This window comes from Vidua macroura, chromosome 12, assembly GCF_024509145.1.
Source record: "Vidua macroura isolate BioBank_ID:100142 chromosome 12, ASM2450914v1, whole genome shotgun sequence".
NCBI lineage: Eukaryota > Metazoa > Chordata > Aves > Passeriformes > Viduidae > Vidua > Vidua macroura.
In genome coordinates, this window is record NC_071582.1 from 12,495,902 (window position 1) to 12,521,497 (window position 25,596).

The window sequence follows — 25,596 nt, forward strand, 5'->3', positions numbered from 1 at the left end:
TAATCATCTCTAAAATAAAACTAGTACGTGGTATCCACCAGAAAAAAGAGAACTAGCTGATAGATAGGAAACAGATTAGCACTTACTGCTGTACTTCAGGATCTTGCAGAATCACAAGACAGCAAGCAGTTTTAATAATATTAAACAATAGAACTACTGTGCCATATTTAAGTCTCCCAGAGTGCTGTGCAGTTCAACTGTTAAAATGCAGGCAGGAAGAATTTCCCTCAGGGCCAGAAGAATGTTGTATTTGTACTAAAGTGTCTGCTCAAGCTGGGGGGATGGAAAGTCAGCCGCAGCCTGCCTGTAAAATGAATACACCTGAGGCGACAGCAGACGAGTGAGAAGTTCCTTTCCCATTTGACAAAGATGTTGGTAAAGCCAAAGGCTGCATTTATTTGTTTGGAGTTATGTGAATCCTGATATATTTAATGCTCTGATTTTGAACACGTCTTGGCTGATGACCTGCAAGACTTACAGACCAATTTCTTCTCTCTTGACTTGGCCAGCCTTTGCATCTGGGTAAAAGTTACTGCTGCCAGCAGATGAGAGAGGTTAGCACACTGCAACTTTTATAGCAATGCTGGTGTACGAGGAGCGAGTTGGTCCCCAGAGCTCAGTTACAGCTCTCCCAGCCAGTGGAATAACCAAACTTGTGTCAGCTGAGGGGAAGAGGAGAGAGGAAACAAGTTCTGGGAGTTGCTAGGCACGTGGTTTTTATGTGGCTGCCATTAAAGCATTTTGTGAGATATAGTATGGCTGCTCCTGATTGCAGAGGGGAGAACAGAGGAGTCTCAGAGTTGCTGGAGTACAAGGGAAGAGCTGCTGAAACTCAGCAAGTTGCAATATCCACCCAGATGTGCTGTTCAGCTGCCCATGAGGTGCCATCTCACGGAGGCAGTCACAGCCCTTACTTGCATGTAAGCCCAGAGTACAAGGGATGCCTGACTTTGCAGGACATGTGCTCTGGAGTGCAGGGTATTGTATCTGACCCTTGAATTTTCTCAGAAACAAATAAAACATAGAATTAGGTGCTAGTGCCTTAAAGATGACCTCTTTCTTTTTTTTCATCTGAAGCAATTCAGTTTCTGCATGTTGCACATTCTGTTCCTGTTTGAACAGCTGAAAATGTTCATGCTACTTTTTTTTTTTTTTTTTTTTTTTTCATTGATAAAGGCATCCATTTCTGCAACCTATGTATAGAAAACCATTATTATAGGGTTTAAAAAATTCTTCTAAAGTACAGGCCAGATCATTTAAGCTGCTGGTTTTCTCTTAGTGCAGGATATAACTACAGATGCTCCACAGCATGCCCTCACCACACAGAAATACTTGACTGTAGTTTAGTGAGCAGCCCAGGGGTTCAATATGGGGAGACGTCACAGGCTCCGGACAAAGTTCTGTGAATATTTGCCCTGAATGGAGAAGTTCTTGCCAGCACTTCCTGTCAGAAAGTGGGACCTTAATGAAGACCCCAGTGAGCCATATCAAATCTTAAGATTATGAAGACTTAGGGCACTTTAAATTCTGTGCTGGTTGGTCAGAATAGGGTTTGGCAAAATGACAGCCATGAGGCACAGACCAACCTTAAGGTTATTCACACTTCTTGTTATGGATTCACTTATTTTCCTCTTCTAAAGAGACAAATAGATGAAATTTCAAGCCCAGTGTACTTGTGTATAAAATGCAGGTCTGAAACGGGTCTTTGAATCAGGTAGATGTTGCAGTAAATATAACTTGCTGGATTTGATATGAGGACTGGTTTCCATTCAACTTTGTTCTCAATGGACAGAAAAGTCAGTGTGGATTAATGAGTAAATGGCTCTTTTTCTGACTTGGCTGATGTATTGCATCCCTTTTTGCTGTGTGATTCATTGACAGTGAGGACTCTTATGTAAGTATGTAGTGTGAGATTTGCAGAGTTGTTTTGCAGGAGTTGTATCTGCTTAGCTTAGAAACCTACAGTACTGCTGTGATTACCAAGATGTGATATAACTTGTTTGAATTATCACCAACACAATTTTGAATTTCAGAAATAAGTGGATGTTTCCCAGGTATCAGCCTCGTGGTCCCAGTATTACCAGTGCCTGCTGCTGTAAGTTGGCCAGCAAGCAGGGGCACTGGACACCCTGCCCAGGGATGCCAGGGCTCAGGACAAGGGGGACTGGAGTTGTCTCTCTCCCTCAGTGCCTCAGTTCCTTTGAATGTCAAAATGAAACCAGCAACCTCCCTTTTCAAGGTTGGAGATCTGTTCCATAGGCATGAGTGATAATGACATTCATTTTATCATTTCAATACCATATTGGGTCCTAAAAACGTCCCCCAGTGTGTCAGCCTGTTCTGTGTAAAAGTTCAGACCTTTACCAGTGGCAGGGACGTCTGGCTGGCTTTTTCTCCTGTCATTGTACAACGTGACCACAGTGGGCCACTTGTCTGGGCCAGAGGCCATGGAGGCCTTACCAAGTGCAGATGATAATCCAAGTCACTTTGGGACAGCATCGTTAATTATTCCCAGCCAAACAGAATGATTCACTTTGCATGTGCAACACTTGCAGTTTGATATCCAAAGTTTCCTGTAAAGCATAAGGGGAGAAGTTATAAACAGTAGAAAGTGGGAGTTGTTGATTATGTCTGAAGTGTGCAAGAAGGCAGCAAGTGTGATTTCCCAACAGCATTGCTGCAGTTCTGTTCTAACTTGGCTTCATTCATTGCACTGAGAGAAAGCAGTGGGCAACCAGGCCCAAAACACAAACAAACAAACATACATGATAGTGGTTGGCAAGTGTGGCAAGCTGAACAGAAGCCAAAAATCAGCTGTGCCAGGCAGAACCCTGGTGGAGCTTGGATAGTCCTTGGGTTCAGCGCTGTGTGCCGGCACTCCTGTAAAGCAGCCCAGTCCCACCAGGGTGTAAATTTCCTGGGAGGCTCCCTCAGGACCTGGGTTAACACAAAAATTGCCCCCTGGCTGAGTAATGGAAGCGTTACTGGATTTTGGGAGGAGGAAAGGTGTTGCCAGTTCATTGGAAATAAGAAAGTGGGTCCTGTGGCTGGTTGCATGCCCAGAGAGAAGGGCCAGTGTCCTGATGTGAGGGCTCTGGCAACTCATTAGACTCAATAAAGCTTTTCTTCTCACAAAAACTGCAAGCTGTCAAAATTGTGTGTTGCTAATAATGTGAATTGGAGGCCAGAGTTAGGCTTTCAAGAACTCATTTATGTAAACCAGGTTCAAAAACAGGTACTAAAACTTAAGATACAGATTAAGAAAACAGAGAGTGTATTACCCATCACTTTCTGCTATATTGTTACATGGCAGCATAGATAATTTTTCTAGGAATCAATTTAAACCAGGAAATAGATAAAAGAAAAATTATACCAGAAGCAAACATTGAGTGATCTGCAGGCCTTGTGATACAGATATAAATCTGTATTCGTTTGTTGAGAGAGATGCATCAGTGAGAACATGATTTAGATTAAGCTAAATGTGAGATTTTATCAAAGCACTGAGTCAGGATGCTACATTATGAGTTCAGAGTCTCTGACATTTGTCTACATCTTTCACAAAGCAGAAATAGGAAAAAAATATCAAGGACTGGCATAACTGGTTTCATCCAGGTTGAAGAGCAGTTTTGGTAAATTTTAATCACCTTTCAGAAGTCATGTCTTTGTATTTCAGCAAAGAATAAACTGACTCTGTACAGCATAGGGTCTTTGAAAGCCAAGTTTACCTTTGTCCTTGAGTCTGTTGAGCAAAGGCAGAAACCTTGGACACTTCGTTCTCTCTTATTCTCTATTCAAACTGTTGTGGCCTCCAAACAAGAAAAGAAAGAGCTGCACAGGGCCAGACTCCCACTTCATTCACACTGAAGTAAATCCAGTATATTTTCGTTGTATTTGAATTGCTCTGGATTTCACTGGATTTGCTAACCAGGTCAGAATTCAGTCTGTGGACTATAAAATTAAATTTATGCTCTGAACAGCTGTGCCCGTTAGGAAGATCTGCTTGGACAGCATTTTATGTTACTTGCACTGATGCTGAGTTGGTAACAAAAGAGTGCTGTCAAAGTGAGCAAGGAAGACATGAACAGTGATGTTCAGTGCCTAGCAGAAAGCACATGGAAAATAGGAAGCTGAGTCTTAAGTCCTCTACATAGGTTCATTTCATTGGAGAAAGAAATAGATAAATGAACATGGATTGAATTGGTGTTCATATACTTCAGAAAGTGATGAATGTTATGATAAGCAAAGAAAAATGTGAATTGTGAAAACTTGATTCTGAACATGGAGACTTTCCTGCCCAGAAGTATGAGCTGCAACAAGTCACAACGCCTCTCTGTTGAGAAAGAGGAACCATGCTGGTATGACCTGGCTGGACAAGATCCTGTGCCTTGTCATGCCAGTTTGTAGGAGGTTCTTTATTTTCCAGCTTTCAGCATCCAGGAAGATTTGGCTAAGGTTTCTGAGAAAGTATATTATTATGCAAAATTCAAATTTTTGCAGCAAGTAGAACCTGACTCAATAAAAGTTTAGGGGATGGTATAAATCTGTCAGTTCATTTGAGGCTTTGTTTTCTGGGGTGATAAATCTATGCCTAAAACGGTAGGTTAGGAGAAAGTATATTTTTCCTTTGTAAAATGAATCTCTGTTTTTCTTAGAATTACAAAATTTAGGTTTATGTTGACAGTTCTGTGGCTTCCAGCATATCTTGATAATGAAAACTGTTAATTCTTACTGTGATGAGTCAACTCATGCAGATTCATATCATGTACTTAGTATATGTAGAAAATATAAGTATGTATTTTAAAATCAGATAAAATATTTTGATGATATCTTAAAATATTGATGTGAGGAAAATTATTAATTTTGCTGGCTGTATTCCATTAGGACCAGCAGTGAAGTTATGCGTCTAATCACTGTAGTTACTTGTCATATATTACAATGAGTCGGATTCTGACTGTCTCCCCACTGAATGCAGATGTTGCCCTCCAGCAGCAGCTTCTATCTGCAATCCATTCAGCAAAAGTACATGGCACCTCTTTGTTCAAGTGAGCTGCAGGAAAAAGCAGCTGTGCTCACCTGGCAGAGGCGAGAGGAGCAGCAGGAGCAGAAGTGCTGCCAGCTGCCCCTTGGGGAGAGGTACTGTCAGGAGGCCAGGGCTGTGCATGGAATGGTCAGAGTAGTCACTCCTGTCACCAGCACAGCTCCAGCTGTGGCAGAAAGGAAGGGATGGAGCACTGCGGATGTCAGGGGAGCATTCCTGCTGCCCCGGGCGCCAGCAGCTCCCCAGCAGCCCCTCCCATGGGTGGGCAGTGCTGCAGCAGCCGAGTGTTGCCTTGTGCTGCACAAGGCTCTGCTTTAAAACATCCCACAAAAACTTCAACAAAGAGGTCTCTTAAGAAAATCAGCCTCCAGAAGGAATTTGCACCTCCATAGCAGGAGTACTGCATGAAAGTTAATAGCCAAAGGATTTTTCCGGAGCTGATTCTGCCCAAAATTTTAGGTGTTCTCCCCTCTTAAATGGGTAATGGTAAGAGATATTTTGGAGAATACCAGGATGCACCACTTCTAGCAAATTGGAGACCCATGGGCTGCATAGATCTGCCCCTGTCACCAGCCAGGCAATTTATCACCAAAGGGAGCATGTGAATCAAGCTGGCTTTATGTCCACCCTTTATTCCTTTCTGCATTTATTCATTGAACAAGTGCATCTGAAGTTTTTCTAGCAGTAGAAAGAAAGAAAAAACAATCCAGCAGTGATGAACAGACTATTCCTCTAGATTCTGCTCTGGTAAAACATGAAGAATGACTCATAGATAGAAGTACTTTACCAGGTTACATCGGGTCAACGCTGACTTTGTTGTACTTTAATCAGATCCATCACAGTTGTGTAGGTCTGTGTTTTTAAAGCTTATTTCACTTGTTTTTATTTACCCAACATTCACTTTTCTCAGGGCATTGGAAACATGGACTATTTCTATCAGCAATTTCAATGTTTGCAATGCAGCTGCTACAACACAGAGATAATTTCTGGCGAGTGTTGAGCTGCTCACAGCAGTCAGTGGATGACCTTCCCTGTTGACAGCTGTCAATCACTTACAGCTTTATGCTATTGCCTTGGGATGAATCCCACTTTGTGCCAGAGGCAGGGCTGGTTCCACATGACAAAAAATAGAGTGTTCAAATAAGAAAGGCAAATCTGGGGGGAAATAAGTGCTACCAGCAGTAGTTCAGGGGTCTGAGAATGTAAAATGGCTGCAGTTGCTGTGTGTGCGTTTGAGGAGCCGCAGTCACACAGGCTGCACTTACGGACTTTGCGTCAGCAGCTCTTTGGCAACAGACCCAGCTCTATCACAGTCAATTCCAGGAACCCACAACCAGTTCTACCTCTGTCTTCTCAGACACTCTTCCCAATCTGTGCCTGCCTGGAAGGCTGTCACATGTCTAAGTCGTGTTTGGCAATCTGAAAATGTACTTGAGATTTTCAACTAGGAAAGAAATTACAAGGAAGAAGTAGAAGAAGGTGTGAGTGAATAAAGATGTGCTTGTGCAGTTACTATACGTGTGAGCTTTGGCTGCATTTAGTTTTGTTATAACTTTGCAGCGTTATAGGTATTTTAAAAGCTCATTTAGTTCAGCAATAGTTGAGAGTTTCTGCTAATCCTTGCTGAAGCCTTGATTTCTGACACAATACTTAATCGGCATGTTACTTCTCAGTGCTACCTGCAGCACAGAAACTTTAAATGATTAATCAAGTTGTTTGAGCAGATTTCAACAGGATTAAGAATTAACTGGAGTTCACCAAAATTTTCCAGCTGAGATGTAGACCAAGACTTTGATTCTACTCAGGACAGCAAGTTAATGTGTAACAAGACAGGTTATCTCATCTGGTCACTTCTTGTGACTTAGGCATAAATGATGCATAGACAGGTATTTTCATTGCAGCAATAGCCACAGATTTCTGGCAGAAAAGTGTTTTTCAGGCTCAGTCCTTTAAATACTTCAATGACTATTCATTCACAAACTTCTTAAAAGAAAGGAGCATCTGAAAAGCAGAAACTGGCAATACTGTATTTATCTAATTTAAAATTCCCCTTGGGCTGGGACTGATAGTCCAAGGGTACACTGGCATGGAAGGTGGGGTTCTGCATCCCCCCAGATGCCAGTGAGGTTCAGCTCTGCATCTGAACCTTCCAGCTCAGGCCATTGCCTGGTGACACGGAACACTCACTGTTTTATGCTGTCAGGTAGAGTGTACAAAAAGTCCAAGGTTTGATTTGAAGTACAGAGAAGTAACTGTAAAAAGGTATCTTTTAGGTATCTTTACCTCAAGTGACATGCTCTCTCCATGTCCTTCAGACATTTCTGCTGATATTACTGATTCAGGATGAATAGTTACTACTGTTGGTGCTGCAAGACCATTAACAGTGGTGCAAAGAGGATTCTCCCCTGTTATGTTTATCAGCAGAAGTCTTTGCTGTTTTGTAGTGCAGATTTTGAATAATTGGATGATGTACCACAAGGGAGAGTAAAGCAGCTTGAGTTTTCCAACTGAAGAGAGATTTTTGGTTTAAGATCAGAAAAAAGAAATGACTGGAATGTATTTAAACTAAGCCCATCTGACCACAATGACTGAATAAATCTGAAACCCCTCCTTGTCATTTTAACATCAACTCTTAAAGGCCCACTTAAGCAAGACAGGCAAACACTGGATCCTGGCATGCTTTTGTAGGCACTGTGTTGCCATTTTTCCTTGACTCATGTTTGTTGCTTATTTAATGTTGCAGCGATGACTTCCAAGTTGATAAATAAATAAAATCACAAATTACATACTCTTAGGGCTGAGCAATGGAGCATTAAGGTCATAGAAAGAGTGGGGCATGCAGTTCTAAAAGATTTTGCTGTGGGATGTGCTGATGATTCTTTGAAACTACTTACTGGAAAAATTATAGGTTACAAAGCAATAAATCTAATCTTCAAGTGGGTTTTAATTTTGAAAAAGAACAATGTAAAAATGCCACCTTTGTGCTCAACAGCCCTTTTCTTTTAACGATTCAGTTCAGAGATGTCTTACGTTTACCGCATTGCCGAAGATTATTTTCTTCTGGTTTCTTAATTCCAGTTACTTTTGAAGTCTGTGTGACTCCAGGGACCAATGGTTGGACTTTGTTTCCCATCTTGAATGGGGAACACTGTTATTCCTACTTTTTAGCTTTTATTTCTGGGACAAGAGGTAAAAAATATTTAAGTACATTGAAAGTGCTGATGCATGCCTGATGGGAATTCTCAAAGAACCAAACCTGTGTAATCCTATTAGAGTGTCCCTCTGTATTTATGTGTTTAACTCCTTTAGAAATAGTCTCATACCAGTTGAAGAGTTAGTCATGTTGAGGTTTGATTAATGATATAAAAGAGAAGCAGCTGTGACAAACAGCACTTGTGGTCATTGCCCTCCTTCCCACGGAAGGACAAGCGAGGGGGAAGGATCCTGGCTAGTTACACAGAATCGCTAGGTTGGAAGTGACCTTCGAGATCAAGTCCAAAGAATATAAAAACAATCCAGGAGGACAGTTGTCCTGAGGACAAGCTGTCTTCCCACTAAAGAACTGATGCAAAGAAGGCGTTAAGCACTTCCGCCTTCTCCTCACCTGCAGGTACCGAGTTCCCTCATGGATCCAGTAGAGAACAAAGGTTGGTCTTACCCTTCCCTTTACCATTAATATATTTGTAAAAACATTTTTTATTATCCTTTACAAAAGTTGCCAAATTAGGTTTGAACTGAGCCTATTTTTTTTCCTACATGCCCTGGCAACCCCTTTAAATACATCTTGAAAGACCTGACCCTCCTTCCAAAGATGATACATCCTCTTTTTATTCCTAAGTTCTTTCAAAACATTGCCCATCCAGGCTCCACTAGTCTATTTCCCTTTCCAACCAGGCTAGGAAATAGACTCCACCAATCTATTTCCCTTTCACTTTCCCTGATACTTCTTAGTCTTTCTACTTCCTCCCTAAGCTTGGCCACCAGCAAAAGGAGATGGTTCACCTGCTCACACCGCAGGCAGGCTTCTTCTGGAAGCCCCAGTGCCACTGAAAAGCTCAAACACTCCGCACAGGAAGGGGTCTGGACAGACACTTCCTTTCTGGAGGGTTCCTTTTGGCTACATACACTTGTACTAACTGCGGCTTTTGATCATGCAAAAACCATTGCTAACCAAAAAACGCAAAACCAACCAACCAAATCACAACAAACAACAAACTAAAAACCCCACTGGCAGGAGGAAACCCTTAGCCCTGCCTGCAGAACTGCCGTGCTGCGCTGCCATTTGCCCACTCCAGGTCGCCGCGCTCCCCTTTTTAATCACCCGCCCTGCACTTGAGTGGCCAACGAGTTCCTGCATCCTGAGCTGTGGGACCTGAGCAGGAGAACGTGGGAATCACTGACGTGGCAAAAGCATGGTGTATGACAGCATTTTTGCAGGGTTTTTCAAACAAAGCTGCCTGCTGAATCCCAACACATTCCTGGGTTCGGGAGCCTTCCCTGGAGGGGTTGGGTGGGCAGCAGGGAATGCAGCAAAATGCTCTTGGAGAAATGAAATCAGTGTGTTTCTGTAGCACCCTTGGGCACCTGTTACATGTGAAATTTGGGCACCTGTTGCATTTGAAATTCTAAGTGAAGAATGATGTATTTTTGCATTTCTTCTGGAGCTTTAATGCTTTCTTGGACTTTAAAAGAAGCAGTTTTTAAACACTTCCATGTTTTGCAGAACAGCTGGAGTGATACAGAGGATACAGAAAAATAACAATCTGTCTCCCAGATTTTCATTACTAATCTGTTACATTTAAAATAACACTAAAAAATTACTTGAAGACTAGTTTGTTGTTTCTAACTGTTAATGCAGCTTAGCATATAAATTTACAAAACCAGAATAAGACCCTCGTGAAGATGCAGCCTCATAATGATGGCAGTATATCTCCCAGACAATGGTAGATAACAAAGATAACTTTTCTTCTTCCTTAGGTATTATTCATTAAAAAGTTCCCTTCTTATTTCTTCTAGGCACCAGTAACAGATGTGCAGTTTGGCCCTATGAGACTTCATCAAGATCAGCTTCAGGTAACACAGCAGTTCAAATGGAAGTCTTGATTTCTAAAATATCACAGATGTTAGCTTAAAATTTATGACTGGAATTTTTTGGATTATAGAGATCTTCACAGAGAATTTTCCTCAAGAGATAATGTGCACATAACAGATTTTCATCATGACATTTTTCTCTATGCGATATCCTAAAAACCCTGCTTGTTTTCTCCAACCATCTCTCAGCTCATAAAAATAGAGCTATCTATTTTTTTTTGCTATCAGTTTCCTTGTAATCAATTTAGTTTGTGCCTCACTTTGTATTTTACTGGTAGTAAAATTCTTAATCAAAATCTCATCAAACTGATAACAAGCCAACCAAACTTGCAGTATCATTACAAAATATATGAAGTGAGCTTTGCAAAATATACTTTTTTATTATTCTTTACTGACTGACAATAATTAATCCTCTTTTATCCCTTTATTAATAAATGGTTTATGCCATTTGTCCCCTTACGTTGCCTGGGATGGACATGAGGTTTAGAGATACATGACTCCTTTGGACTTCCTTTGGAAATTCTCCCATAACCCAAGGCATGCTGAGCCATTAATCATCCAAGATGTTCCTCTGTCAGTAATTGCAAAACTCCTCAGTAGAGGCAATGTGGACCTAATAATTTGAAAATGGCTGTCTTAAGAACTGCAGTTTAACATCTTCTTCTTGAGCCATTGTCAGAACAGTAATATCAAAAATCAGATCTTAGAACATCCTCATCCAGCTGTTCCCCAAAATCAGAATAGTCCTTGAGTATTTCTGCCACCTGTATTGTTCTTAATGATTGTATCACTTTTGTCCAGTCGCAGACCACTCTGAAATGCAACTGATTTATCCTGGTAAAATAGCTGGCAGGTATGAAGGAAGGAGAAGGTAGGCAACATCATATTCTTGCCAGAGTCAATCATACAGCTCAGATCTCCTGACTTTCTGTGCTATTGTTGAAACCCATTCTTCCCCTCTCAAGGAGTGTTATAGATTAATTTCACTAAATACAGCCCAAACTATGACATGTTTTTTGCAAACAGTTTTGCAGGTTGCTATAAAAGGAACCTGAACTGAATGTGTGCAAAATCCTTCATTCTTACAAAAATATGCAGTACATGGAAATGTTAAGATTTACTGGTAGACATTTCACCAGCCTGGTCCAAAGTGTAACAGCACTGGAGTTCCTAAAATCACACAGAAGATAAACAGCAGTGGGATGTGATGTGAGTTACACATGCTTCACTTTGCCTGACCAAAACATTTCTGAGTGTTGTTTGATTCAACTACTGAAAGATTGGTGTCTTGGGACAATAGACTGAATGCTGGCTTAGTTACCCAGCTCTCCCAAAAGGCTGCATGTGCTGAGCCATCCCCACAATCAGCACAGATCTATAGTCTGCCATGCTGTATTCCTTCAGGCAAGAGAAGTTTTCTTCTGCAAACATTGTCCTGATGCAAAGCACAATCACATCAGTGAGTCTTCCTTAGCAGACTTTGTTCATCCTCTTTGCTGTATTAAATCCTAGAACAGGAAATACATTTTAAAGGAATTGGGCCTTATCGTACTTTTAGTCTATAGGCTTTGTGTTGATTTTAAAAAGACTTAGAGATTAGTTACTGGCAATTGCAAGGCAAGTTAGGACAGAGCAATAGTGGCTCACAGGTCTGACCTCCAGTTCTGGATTTCAGCTATGATAATCTCCTTCTGTCATAGAAATCCCATGGCAGGCTTTGTGTAGGAGTCACATGGGGTCGTACATACAGTGGTGCTGCTTATGATTTTAGTCTGGCATGAGTTCCTTTTGACCAACCTGTCCAGAATTTCCAGAAATCCCACAGAGTGGGAAGCATCCAGTCCTTTGGGGAATTAGGATTAGATGGAAAGAAAAGCAGACTTTTTGTCATGCTGTTGAAGCAGCATTAAATACTGATTCATACGAGACGAATTATGGGGTTTTGTTGTTGTTGTTGTTGTTGTGGTTTTTATATTTTTTCCCCTTTTCTGGAATATGATCCTGGCAAGAAAAATAAACCCCAAGAAAAAGGCTGCATGTGAGACGGTTTCGGAGAAGTGGATTTACTGTTGGTTCATGTACGCTCTCTGAAACACAGGCATCTTGTCTCAGCTGATTGCCTAAGCTCTCTCTGTAGACAACGACAAGAGAGACAGTTCCAAAACTTGTTCTTCCCATGTGGATATGCCATGGCTCTGGCAGACTGTTTCACCCACTTGAAACACCTCTGTGTACAGACAAATATAAAAAAAACAGTGATCTGTAGAAAGCAGTTCTCTTAAAAACAACTGATTAAGCCTCAAAAGGGGCTTTGAAAAACATGTTAAGAACAGGGCAAAGTCGCAGAATCTACTGTAAGATTTGCTTGTGATGACCCACTGCCTGTCTCCACCTCAGGTACTTTTAGTGTTTGCTGAGGAGGACGAGCAGAGTAACGGGTTCCGCTGGGCGTGTGACAAGGCTGGATTTCGGTGTAATCTTGCCAGGACACCTCAGTCTGCACTAGAATGTTTTCTAGATAAGCACCATGACATTATCATCATTGACCATAGACATTCCAGATACTTTGATGCAGAAGCATTATGCAGGTAAGCACCGTTTCAGTGTAATTAATGCTTAACAACATAGTGAACACAGCATCAAAGTTTTTTTGCTTTTATATGATGTTTTTATAAACTCCATAGAGCATTGATTTTTTTGGTTTTAGACAGGTGTGCACTGGCAGCATCAAATACTGTTACTTCAGTGCTTTACATCTGATAGCAGCAGCATTTTTGGTTGTGTCCTAGGGTCTCTGAAGCTCCACCTGGCTTGGAGCTACAGTGTGCAACTTTGTTGCCATAGTGAACTTTTTTTTGTTTGTTTGTTTGTTTTTTTTTTTTTTTTTTTTTTTTTGTTTTTGTTTTTGTTTTTGTTTTCTTTTGTTTTTTGGTGGTTTTTTTTCAAATACCTGGTTCCTTATTTTCACACTAAATTAACTGCAAAGATAGCATGTGTCACCAAGCACCTTTATTAATTCATTCCCTTCATTGATGTTCTAATTTTTTTGGAATGTCACTTCCTGTTGAATAACTCCCAGTGCTAACAGGCAATGTTTGGTGTGCACGTTTCCGTATCTACAACATTTGAAAATATGTTATGAAGAGCAAAATTGCAAACAGACTCCAAAAATAATTTTAGAAACTGCTGTGAAGAACGAAAAAAGGAGGAAAAGATTTTTCTTTGTGAGGCTCTCCACAGAGCCTGGACAGGCAGCGGTGCCTTGCTCCAGAGCCTTCGCAGTGAAGTCGCCCTTGGGGACGTGTCTAGACTGAACAAGGCTGTGGGGAGGGGTGCCAGGGTCAGTGTGTGCCCTGAGGGACTCTGCTGGGGCAAAGGCTCTTCTTGCTGAACTGAGGCAAGCAGATAAGATCTTTGTCAGGCCAAGACTAGGTAGCAGTGCTGTTCCCCGTGTTCCATTTTTACCAATCTGCCCCAGAATTCAGTAAAATGCACCTTAAATGAGTGAGGCCAAGTTCTTTAAACAAGTCTATTATATGCTGTTTCAGAGAGGATATTTTTTGCTATTCCTCCACTGAGAGTACTTGAGTTGTAGATTAATCTATATTTGTGGAGTCTCAGATATAATTTATTCTTCTTTCTTAGCAGCAGGCTTGGGATTTGACTTTTGTTTTGTTGTTAAATGGTTTGAAAGAGATATTTTAAGAAAAGTGCTGTCTGAAGGTTCTGTAAAGTCATGTTTTCTGAAATGTGAACTTAAAAAGCATTTAAATGGTTTGCTTTTTATTTAAAGGTCTATCAGAACAACGAAAGCCTCAGAAAATACAGTCATTATTTGTGTGGTACAAAGGTAAATACTCATATCTTTCCTTTCACCTGTGATCAAAACTGTGAATCTTACCATTGTAAAAGTTAACCTGAAAAACCATTAACATCAAAAAAACTGAATTAGAAGTTCCTACTGTGCTAATAATAATGTACTGTACCAGAGTTTTTACTATACTTGACCATAGGATTGGGATAGAAATTGTTTTTTTAATTTCTGGGGTTTTTACTCAAGAATCTCACTTTGAGTTTTGTATTGGGTTCCTCCTCTCACTCCCCTGCCATCACTGCAGGCTTTAAGAGTATGTTTCAAACAACTTCTGCAACATCTTGTACAAAACTGTCTTGCAGATCTGTGTTTTGAACCTTTCTTAATCTGCCTTTCAATATGATTAATCTCAGCGAAAACCAGAGATCTGCTGAGTGTGAAAAGCGATATAGAACAATTTGATCAGTACAAAGTGTCATCTGACCACAGCAGTTTTAAAAGCAAAAGAGATTATGACATCTCAGTAAAGTACTACATATGCTATTTCCTTCCCCCTCCTTTGAAAAAATTACTTATAAAATAATGTAAAAGGAACAAAATAAAGAAATTCTCTGTATTTAATGAAATGAAATAATAGGAAGATAATTTCCTCCAAGTATAATTTGGGAATGGCCATTTCTCAGAGCACATTAGTTCTGAAAACCAGTTCTGAGGTGTTGAAATTTACCATTAAAAATACACTACCATCTCTACCAAAAGAAAAGACCCTAAATAAACATTTCAAGGTCCATAACTTCCTGCATAAATAAAAGGTATTGTGCCATCTGCTAAACATGACCAGCTTCAATCTGCTTATTGACAGACACTTCACATAATGGCCTTTCTTCCTGAGTCCATACATTCATGTATGTTGAAGGGTCTTTTAACAGTTAGTATAGCCAGATTATTCAGATACTACATTTGGAAATGTGTCCCAAATGTGACTTACTAGAAGGCAGTGGGTAGGCAGCACTAGAAAATCTGTCTTCATTCACGCATCTTGAGTTGCCCATCTAAGATTTGGTACATGCAGATAACAAGTAATTTCCTAAAACTTTGGCTGTGCAGACTTTCAGGTGCATTTCTGACTAATGCCAGCATAAACAACAAGGATCCAGTACAGAAGAAGTCCAATGATCTAGCTCATTAATTGGTTTCCTTGAAGCATTAGAGGGTTTTTTTTTTTTTATGTAAGCAGCTCATTACATGCGTGAAGGAAAATAAAATATCCATGCCAAAGATGAAACCTTAGAAAAAATACAAAAAGTATGTTTTGTTCCTATATCCTGTTAGGATCTAGAAGTATTAGCCTCAGTGTGACATCTGGGATACAAGTAGATGAACGCATTGTGAAATTTGGTCTGAGTTAATTACAACATCTCTGATTTATCCTCTTTGTTTCAAAGGCACACTGATCGTGAGGAGTCATCAATATTGCCCCTGATCTCTGCTGGCTTCACAAGGGTATGTGCTATACTCGGCTGCCTTGTTCTGACATTTCAAAATTGTCATGCAAGAAGCTCTCCAGAAGTTTGGCTGTCAGTCACCATTTGTGTCAGTGATCCAACCTTGTAGATCTTTTTCGTGCTGCTCATTCTTCTGTGTCCCAATTCTGAACGTTGACATTACACTCTTGGGGATGTAAGAAGTGGGACTGAGACTTCTCCACTTCATACATTTATTTCAGATTAAATACATGATCCTTTCCTTGAAAAGTTGACATTGACAAATTGATTAGTGGCAGAGTCAGAGAGCAGCTTGCAGTGAACAACAGAATGTGCTGTGGGAAATGTCTTCTATCAAATGCCAATTCCCATTGTAAACAGGCTTCACACACTGTCAAGTGCTATTAGCTATTGTTTGGAGGCACCTGAGAAGTATTGCATTGAATCTGTTCCTTGGCAACTGTTCCAGCTGAGCAGAAAAAGTGCTAATTAGTGCATCAGTTAAGTGGGTACCTTATTGCCTTCAGCTGACAGTAGAACAAGGCTGGGCCTGATTTACAGCACAATTCCAAATATTTGGTTGCATGCTCACCAGATTTTTACTATTCCATCACATTCCATTTGCACCCATCTGCTTATTTCTAGAATGGTCCTGATCCAGGAAATGCTACAGCCTGAAGATAATGGCATTTATATGAACAGAGTCATTCCAGAGGGCACATAAGTAATTCAACACAGGTTCTGAATTATTTATGGATCAGAGCCTTGGAGATGGGGCTAATGGCAGAGCATAGAAAATTTTGTTTAGGAACTTTGATTGTGGTGGTTTACCTGTGATAATCAATCGTCCTGCCCAAAATATCCATGTCTGTGGGAGTTTAGTGTGAACAAAGATTTAACATTCAGGCTCATACCTGGTAAATATGAAATGGTTTTTAAAAAGTGAAAGATACTGAGATCATTGCTATAAAAACCCCAAGGTCAATAAAGGTATATTTCACAGGAAACCTTATTTTCATCTATATAGACAATTTGGGATATTAGCAATTGGAAACTCATAATAATTTCAAATTTAAACTACTTGAGACCCAACATTTTTTTCACTGCTATTTTAAATAAGTAGCATGAAAGCTAAAAGTAGATTTTTTGAAATACATTGATCCTGCTGACAATCACAGAGAATAAACAGGTTGGTTGAACCTCATTGCCATGAGGATCTGTCATCTTTTCAAAATGCAGTAACTTGAAAAGTTTTGCTGGTACCAAAAAATAATTTTCTCTCATTGCTCATATCCCAGCATGTTCATTTTTGGCATATCTACTCCTTTTCTGGTTCTTTAGCAAGCAAAAGAAGTCAGAGCTTCAAATCCTTGCAGACAGGAAAGTGTATTAATGAAATATTTCTAACCTTTTATTTGCAGAGATATGTAGAAAATTCTAGTAGAATGGCCTGTTACAATGAGTTGATTCAGCTGGAATTTGGACAGGTGCAGGCACAATTCAAACTAAGGTAATTTTACCAAAACCATTATCAACAGAGAATTTTCAATTTTGCCAGATCCTTAATAGAGTATTTACTTAATCTGCAGTAGTTAATTATAGAATATCAGTTACCTGAAGAAAATACATTATTTGTTTGACTACAACATTATTCAGTATGGAGTTGTAATACTTTATTATCGTATATAAGAAGAATTAAATGGATAAAAATTTTTGGATGCCTTTCTCTTTTTTCTCCAGGGCATGTAATTCATTATTTACAGCATTAGAGAAAAGTCAAGAAGCCATTGAGATCACAAGTGAAGACCATGTAATACAGGTTTGTTCCAGCCATAAGTACAGAAAATTCCTCTGTGTTTTATTTCTTCTATGATTACACTTACTTTTCTTACAGCACAAGAATCTAATCTAACTTAATGGATCTAAAAGATTGAAGTGAGTTTAGCTGTCGAGTAGAATTTTCTCCATTTGAAGTGTCTGGCATAAATCAAATAAATTCTAAGGGGATTGTTGTTTCTGAATGAATAAGAATTTACTCTCTTGTTTCTAATTTTTTGTATTGATTCCTTATCTCTATTATTCATTCATTCTCTATATCAAGAATGAATGCAGCCACTGGCTTATATGAATTCTTTTCCAAAAAAAAATTGTGTTAATTTGATGCTCTTTAAAATCTAATGGATGTTCTATTCAAATAATTGTACTTTTTTTTTCTAAAATATGATACTGTTTGATGTATCAGAATTTTTGGGCCAACTGTTTATGAATGCAATCCTCTCTTAAAAATTTCTTTAAAACAGGGAAAAGAAATTGTGCTTAGTTTTGCAGTTCTGAAAACCATCATCTTTTTAAAGGAGTTAGTTGTATCCCTAGCTATGAAGCAGTGATGAGTGATTTTATTATCAGTAAAGTGCTTGAGTCTCAGCCTCTGGGAATTATAACATGCATACAAATTGTACTTTCTTGATCCAAATCTTGACAATGGCAACTTCATTGAAGGATGTGCCTTCTTCATTCCTTTTACAAAAATAACAGAACACATCCTGAAGTTGTTTTAAATACACTTTTTTCAAACCAAACTTTGTCCCTCTGCTGACAGCCCCAGAGTATGAGAAGTGACACTTGCAGGAGTCCTGGAGCTCCAGCAGGCACAGCTTTTTGCACAGGGAAGGGGAGGGAGGGTTCCTTTGGGAAGGAGCTTTTAGTGGAGAACCATTAGAAGTAGAGTGGCACCTTTTCCTTTCTCTCATGTGAAAACATTGTAAGTTTTGAAGGCATTCAGATGCTGCTTTGCCAGGACTGTGCTTGTAACTCAGCAGTGAGAGGCCATGAAGGGGTGGGCTGTTGGTGCCAGTCTTCAGCTTTATTGGGCAAGGGCCAAAAACTGCAGTGAAATGCAACATTCACTTCAGGGAGAAGCCTGCTTTATTAAATCCCACTGCTTCCACTCTGCTTGGCTGGGCTTTGCCTGGACAGGGTCATAGTGATGGCTGGCCTTTACAGAATAAGATTATGAATTTGCTAATAGATATGGATAATAGTCCTGTGGTATTCCAACATCCAGTTTGTGATTTTAGGAACACTGAGGTAAGTTTGGGTACTGACAGAGCCAGTTTTTCAGGAATTTATGTTGTCTGTCTAAACTCTGTGGATATGTGATACTCAGCTGTTTGTATAATTTCCCTCTCTTTGCTGACATGCACACACTCTGCACAACTATTCTAGCATGGAAATTCCTGGTTTGCTTCACAAAGAAAAAAATGTGAGCATCTCTCTCAGGAGTAGTGCATGCAGGCATTTATTTCAGGCTGGGAAAGAGATCTCCTGGTTAAGCAAGCAAAACAAGGGATTCTCTTATGCTTTAAGTATGCTGTTGAATGGGTATTTGTTTGTTTTTTTATCTCACAGTACGTCAATCCTGCTTTTGAAACAATGATGGGCTATCAAATAGGTGAACTAATAGAAAAGGAATTAACAGAAGTGCCTATAAATGAAAAAAAAGCTGATTTCCTAGATACTATTAATTCCTGCATAAAGATAGGAAAGGTGAGTAACGGCATTGTATCACTTTTATTTGCTACCTGTAAAAGTTATTGTAGTTCAGCTGTGAAACACATTGTGACTTGCAGCTTCACAGACACAGAGCATTTGCAACTTAAAAGGACAGGAAGTAAACAATTTTTTCATTTTTGAGGGCTTCTTTCTCTTTTCTTGCTTGGTAGAGTTACTTTTTTTACAAAAATAAGCGACTTACGGCGTTTCTTTATAATTTATGCTCTTCATAGCAAATGGTGTGGGAGTGCTGAAGAAAAATGAGATGGATGCACATGTTATCTGGTGCTATGTAAATGAGAAAAGTACCATATTGAAGAATTTCACCATGAAATGTGGAAGCTGATTTGCAAGTTCAGAATGTAAAAATACCAAGGAGACATTTGCAATATCACTTGAAAGTGATAGGCAGTGTCAGCTGCCAGCTGCCAATCTGTTTAATTCCCTAATGGCCTGGGAGCTGTCTAATGGATTTCCATTAGAAAGGTTCATTGCTCAGAGATGGGCTGGTGTCTGGTGTCGTTGAACATGACATAGTGCCTTGCAGGGAGAAGATCATGGAGGTTGCACAGAGAGATTTGGGAAGGGCTGTGTTTGATGATGCTCCATGGCCCAGGCTCACGGGGACTGTCCGTGCGAAGCAGCACAGCATTGGCACAGAGCAGGGAGATGCCAGAGGGCATCAGGGCACTCTGCATCTGGGCAGGGATGCAAAAGCACAACTGCAAAGTTGTGGTGAGTCATGCTCTGGGGTCAGGGTGCTGACACGGCACTCGGTGGCTCCCATGTGCATTTCGGGGAGATTGTGTCGCTCATTTCACGTGTGCTGGCCTGTTGGAACAGATCCCAGCAACAGACAGTAGTTTGGATTATGGTGCTTCACACTTCTGTTGCCTGACTGAAGTTATTTAAGTAAATGTGTGCAATATAAAACTGATGTTAGCAGGGAGTATTTATTAAGTTATAATTCAGATGCATTAGATGTGTCAGGCTTTAAATCCACACCATCAATTCTCAAGATATAAAGTGATAAAATTTTTTAATATTTTAGTGAGCTGATAAAAATTTCATTAATAATGGAAATATATTTTACTCTATGAATGATAGAAATCTAAATCTAATTAATCTTCTTCCTTATACTAATTTTACTCCTGACTGTGTGGCTTTAACAGTGAGGGCTAATGAAATACTGCCTACTCAAACGTGTCTGTCTGGAACAGCTTAAGCTGGTTTAGGTGGATATATTCTGTTTGCAGGTGTTCTGTGTTTCCCTCTGGAACATTTTATAATATGTAATCTATGCAACCTTATATTTATATGTTAATATAAAAATGAATTGCCAATTAAATTATTACAGGAATCATTTGCAAGTAGAGGTTAACTGTGAGAAACAACCTTTGAAATACTTGAAATTTTGAAATAATTTGTGTCAAGATATTACAGCATTTTCAGAGGTGCCTGAGTTACCTGGATCATTCTGACGTGGTCTGTGTGTAGTTTTCAGACTTGTGATTTCTTTATATTCTAAATTTAGAAGACTGCTTCTCACTACAATAGGCCGTATTTTGGCTACTGTAGGTTACAGCATATCAAAAAAAGGAAACTATCTGCTGCTGTGATAATCTGTCAACAGGTTTGACTTTTGAACAAATAGGGTACTATACTAACATAGTAGTAGAAATAATAGAAAGCAAGTTTTTCTGATCTTTGGAAAAATCTAAGCTGCATGAAATTTATCTTGTCTCTAAATGGAATTTAGGAAGATGGACTCTTGCAGCACTTCACCTCTTGTGCTGACAAGCATAGTGCTGTTAGCAAGTTCAGTATAATCAAACAGAAGTTCATAGGTGTTGTAATCAAAAATTGGAAATTGCAAGGTACATCGGGATTCTTGGTCAGGATGTTGTTTCTCTTAGCAAAAACCATATCTCTGGAAGTCAACTTTTCCTTACTACAGCTGTCTGTAATTTGCCAGAAGCAAATTTTATTATTGAAATGTACATCCATCCATACTTGAGGAGTTAAAAAAGTTGTGCTTTTCTTCATTCTTCTGTTTCATGATTCAAATTGCACCCATTAAGATGAAATGTGCAATTCTGAGTAGAAATCTTGCTGCCTCTGATCTCTGCAGTTTGCTCTTAGTTTTGCTTTTTCTGCAGTGAGACGAACACCTACTGATAAAGCAGACAAGCCATGCAATTCCTCTCACCCTTTGGGAAGTGTTTGCAAGTTCTTTGCAGAGGGGGTGGGAGAGCAATCACACTCTCTGATAAAGATCTATGGCAGCACCTTCCTAGCTCAGCCTTCAGTTCTGTGAGATTGTGTTCGTGATGTTGTGTGTTTATTTTGGTTTGCTCTGTTTTCTGCAAGCAGCTTGCTGAACTTTGCTGTCCAGTGCAGGAAGCCCCAGTGTAAAAGTAAGGCTGAGCTGGGGGTTCCTTACTGTGCCTCTGAGAGTTCTCAGTGGATAGATGTGTGCCTTGGCCTTCTTCATGGAGTTTGGAACCTCAGCAGTGGTGTGCTCTGTAAGGAGTGGCACTGTGGGGTTTGCTCTGTGTGCTGTTTGCTCAGGTTTGATCCCAGCACCCCCCGCAGCAGGAGCTGGTCATGGTGCTCGTGTGGCTCCAGTGCAGACATAACCATGGGCTTGACTGACAGTACTTCTTGGGAATAGCTCTTCTCTGCTGGATTGCTGACAGAGGCTCTGGGAGAGAGCATATGGTGTTCTTAAAATACGTTTAAGTGACATCCCTGGGAGAACTTCACCTACCAGCAGGAGTTTGGCTTGGACCTCCTGCTTCTCAGAATTGCGCTGACCTTTTCCCTCACATATTTCCTGCCACAGTTTCACAGGTTTTAGAAATTCACAAGTTAAAAAATCGATCTGTTGACTAAGAAGAACACATTAGTGAATAACCTGCCTTGAAAAGGATAGGCTTTCAATGAGGGAATTATCCCATCTGTAGTTTATGACTTCACCCCTTTGTGCACATCCTGGGTTTATTACCTGGGTTAGAGATCAATTACTCATCTCTACCTCATCCTGGTTGTCAGGAAACTATTGATGTGCATACTTTTAATTATGAGAGCATTGAATTTTGTGGTGCTTGCTTTATCTTCATTTGTATTCCTCAAGCAGCTCACAGAAGACATTATGCTCACTACACAGTTTGTTATTCACAGTTCTCTTCTCTGACAGATCCTCAGAAAAGCCTTTCATATTTTTTTCTGTACAGCCTGTCACCATGCAGTTCTCTGTGGGCTGGAGTCTTTATTTGCTGGCTCCATCCACATAAATGTAAAACTATTCTCTCTGTACCTGTGTTCTGGCTGGCTTGACTGTGAAATCTGTCAGTCTCACATAAATAAATACATATTGTGTGCCTCATGAGGGTATTTTCACATACATAAGATCTGATCTACAGTTTGTTGAGCTCAACTGAAATACAGCAATTGGCCTGAGCAGTTTGTGTTAAGTGCACGTGCAAGATGGATTTAATTATTCATTAATTACTTGGTATTTAGTAAATGCCCAGCTCAAAATATGCATCTGTTAAAAAAGACCACCAACAGCTATTCTAGGGGTGGAAACACATGGGCAATCCTAAAACCAGAGTGCTTTTAGAGGGGAGGCAGAATCCAGGAGCTATTCTACTGGGCTCTCTTCTGCTTTAAAAGAAATAAAATAAATCTCTGCTGCATTTGATAGTAAACTGACAGTATGGAAAGTAAATGTGCTGGGATACCAAAGCACTTTTAGTCACAGATACATTTCATGTTACCCAGATACATTTCATATTATAAGACATCCCAGCCATGCAGGAGAGGTGGTGTATCCAGCAGGGAAGGTGAGGGTGGTGTAACAGATTTGCAGTCACCTTCCTGTCCTGGGTCCCTGGGGAACCCACACCTGCTGCCCCAAGAGAGGGGACTCTGCTCCAGGCAGAGGCTGGTCTGAGCTCCTGCTCTCACAGGGCTCTTTGCCAGCTCTCCCCAAAATGACCTGCAACACCACTGAGGCAGGATGGGGAAGAGAATGCAGCTAATTCCCACAGCTCCTGAGTTCTAGCTGTTGCCATCAGAGTGTTCCCAGGCTGCTCCTCTGGAAGTTATCCATGCATTGGCAGCAATACAATGACCTACAGGTTACTTGCAGGGGAGAAATTTGAGGGTTTCAGCACAGTTTAACCAGTCCTACCTGGTTTTGTATTGTGAGACAGCTTTCAGTGAAAGAAGGTATGAAGCTACAGCTTCTCTTCATGCTTTATCTGAACTTCCTTCCACTTGAATTATTTTTTCAGGAATGGCAAGGAATGTACTATGCGAAAAAGAAAAATGGAGATAGCATACAACAAAATGTGAAGATACTACCTGTCATTGGACAGGGAGGGTAAGTGTGAAAGCTAAAGTCATGATTTGTGTCTGAATGAAGGCTCAGTTTAAAGTTCAGTTGCCTTCAGCAGATATTGGATTATCCTGCTGCTGAGTATAATGGAAGCTTATGCAAGGACGGGTGCCTCAGACCTCTGTGCTTAATTCCCTGGGGCAAAATCAACTTTCTATGTTGTGTGCAGGGAAAGTGAAACTGTAATTCTCCTCCAAAAGGAGCCAAAGATGCAGATGTGCTCACTTGTGACTCTGACTCTTCTAATTCTCCCTGAAGTGCAAGTGCACCCTCTGGTCTTTCTGTGCTTTGTGTTTGTGCCACCAGGACCTACATCCTGTTTCACTGAGCACCTGCACTGTGTCCTTCCATGCTCACTTCTCTGTGCTCCTTTCAAGGCTCTTGCCAAGGGTTGTTATGGGATGAGGTCACTGTGTGCTTTGATCATGGGCAAGATTCAAGCATGTCTAGATTTTTATGCCACTTCCACTTGGTCCCCAAATCGAGCCTTTGGAGCACCCAAGTATCAGCACTGAATTAGAGCTGAGGTTTGGATGGGAATTAACACGCTGTTTTTTTGCCTGCAGAAAGATTAGACACTATGTGTCAATTAGTAGACTGTGCAATGACAACAATAAGGTAAGTGAAAATAGTGCAATGCTCACTTCAGTTTGAGCCTAAGTGTAACAAAATAATGGCAGAGTTCTGACTAACTGGATTTCTCATACTGAATTGTAGGTGGAGAAGACATGTGAATGTATTCAGGCTGAATCTCAGACAGGTACGACATGTCTCTTCTTTCTCAAGAACTGCAGAACATACTTTGGGAGAGAATAAAGGCCACTGTTAGTGATTTGACTGAAAGCACAGTTTCACAGAACAGTCCTATTTACCTAGCGATAAGCTGGGAATCCAACTCAAAAGGCAGGAAAGTAAATACAAGCTCCCTCTCTACCTGCCTCACTTACTTTAGAGGTGACATAAAGCAGCCCACCTTTGAAAACGCTGTCACAGGGCCCCAAGTTGGTGTCATGGTATTGCTGGATTCAGTGCCACAGTTCAGTTGTAGGTGGTGGATCCCTGTGACAGAAATGTCATCGTGTTGCTGTGGCTGCTCTGCAGCACGTGGCACCCGTGTCTGCATTGCTTTGAGCTGCATTGTGGGGAGCTTGCACATGAGTAGAAATGAGGATGACCAACACTGTCATTCACCCTCATCCCACATATCAGCACTTCAGTTCGGGCATCCTTGGCATCCCTAGCATGCTGTTGTTAACTGTAGTCTTAGGCTGAATCTTGGAGTCCCTAAGGAACTTGGGACACACTGCCCCGCTTGCTGGCATGTGCTCTGCTGTGGCCCACCAGTGCCTGGTGGCAGTAGTTACTTGAGTGAGCTCAGGTGTGCTGCACAAGTTGTGTTCACAACTGCAATTGTGTCACAGTGGCAAGAGAGGAGCTTTTCTCTCCGCGCTGTTTCCTTCTGCACAAACATTTAGGCATGTTCTGCCTGAGAACTTGACTGGGTTCAGGACAGTGGAATACGGCAAGAGCTTTAAAAGGTACTTTGATCAGCTCTCATCTGCTGAAGCATTGAGGTCAATGTCACTCAGCTGCTGCCAGGCTTTTCTGAGCTTCAGTTCCTTTAACATGCATCTAAGGCAAAACTTTGTGTCATTATGCAATATCATTTTCTTCACAGATACTCAGACATGCAGACACAAAGACATGAGGAAAGGATCCCTGGATGTCAGATCCACAACATCACGTGGGAGCGATGGTATGTGAAACAACTCATCGTGTTGGGTCTGGCGGAGTTCGAGTTGTCGTGCAAACCCAACACACAAATTGTTATATTTCTTACCTCTTCCCTTGATAGAGATATGAAGATATTTTTTTCTTAATTTTGTTTTCTTTCACTGTGTTGTATTTTGCTCTGTTAGATCACCCCAAACTTGATAGATGAGTCCCATACTCAAAACTGTTGCTGACACTTACATGCTTTTGTTAAATCATCCCTCATCACAGTCTAGGCAGCATACACTAGTGAAGCATGTCTGTGGCAGTGAGAATACAGTCATGTTGCAGTATAGCAAAAATAGCATTGACTCTTCTTCCTAAGAACTGCTCAGCACAATAAGTAACAGAGATGTCTGCATTTTATAGGTAGCACAATATCCAGAAAAATCTCATCTTGACCTTTTCTTTGCAGAACCAAAATTGCTAACCAATATAA

General features: G+C 40.5%; 1 protein-coding gene across 4 annotated transcripts in view; it reads left to right on the forward strand.

The window, feature by feature from the left end:
- PDE8A (phosphodiesterase 8A) overlaps positions 1 to 25,596 on the forward strand; it is a 155,851-nt gene that overhangs the window by 102,095 nt on the left and 28,160 nt on the right. For all 4 annotated transcript variants that reach the window (XM_053988313.1, XM_053988311.1, XM_053988310.1 and 1 more), the window contains exons 2-12: positions 10,055 to 10,111; positions 12,527 to 12,717; positions 13,923 to 13,979; positions 15,389 to 15,446; positions 16,849 to 16,937; positions 17,168 to 17,246; positions 18,836 to 18,973; positions 23,281 to 23,369; positions 23,951 to 24,002; positions 24,102 to 24,144; positions 25,063 to 25,140. In XM_053988313.1, the coding sequence (XP_053844288.1) occupies positions 10,085 to 10,111; positions 12,527 to 12,717; positions 13,923 to 13,979; positions 15,389 to 15,446; positions 16,849 to 16,937; positions 17,168 to 17,246; positions 18,836 to 18,973; positions 23,281 to 23,369; positions 23,951 to 24,002; positions 24,102 to 24,144; positions 25,063 to 25,140 (901 nt within the window). In that variant the 5' untranslated portion in view covers positions 10,055 to 10,084. The remainder of the gene's footprint in view (positions 1 to 10,054; positions 10,112 to 12,526; positions 12,718 to 13,922; positions 13,980 to 15,388; positions 15,447 to 16,848; positions 16,938 to 17,167; positions 17,247 to 18,835; positions 18,974 to 23,280; positions 23,370 to 23,950; positions 24,003 to 24,101; positions 24,145 to 25,062; positions 25,141 to 25,596) is intronic.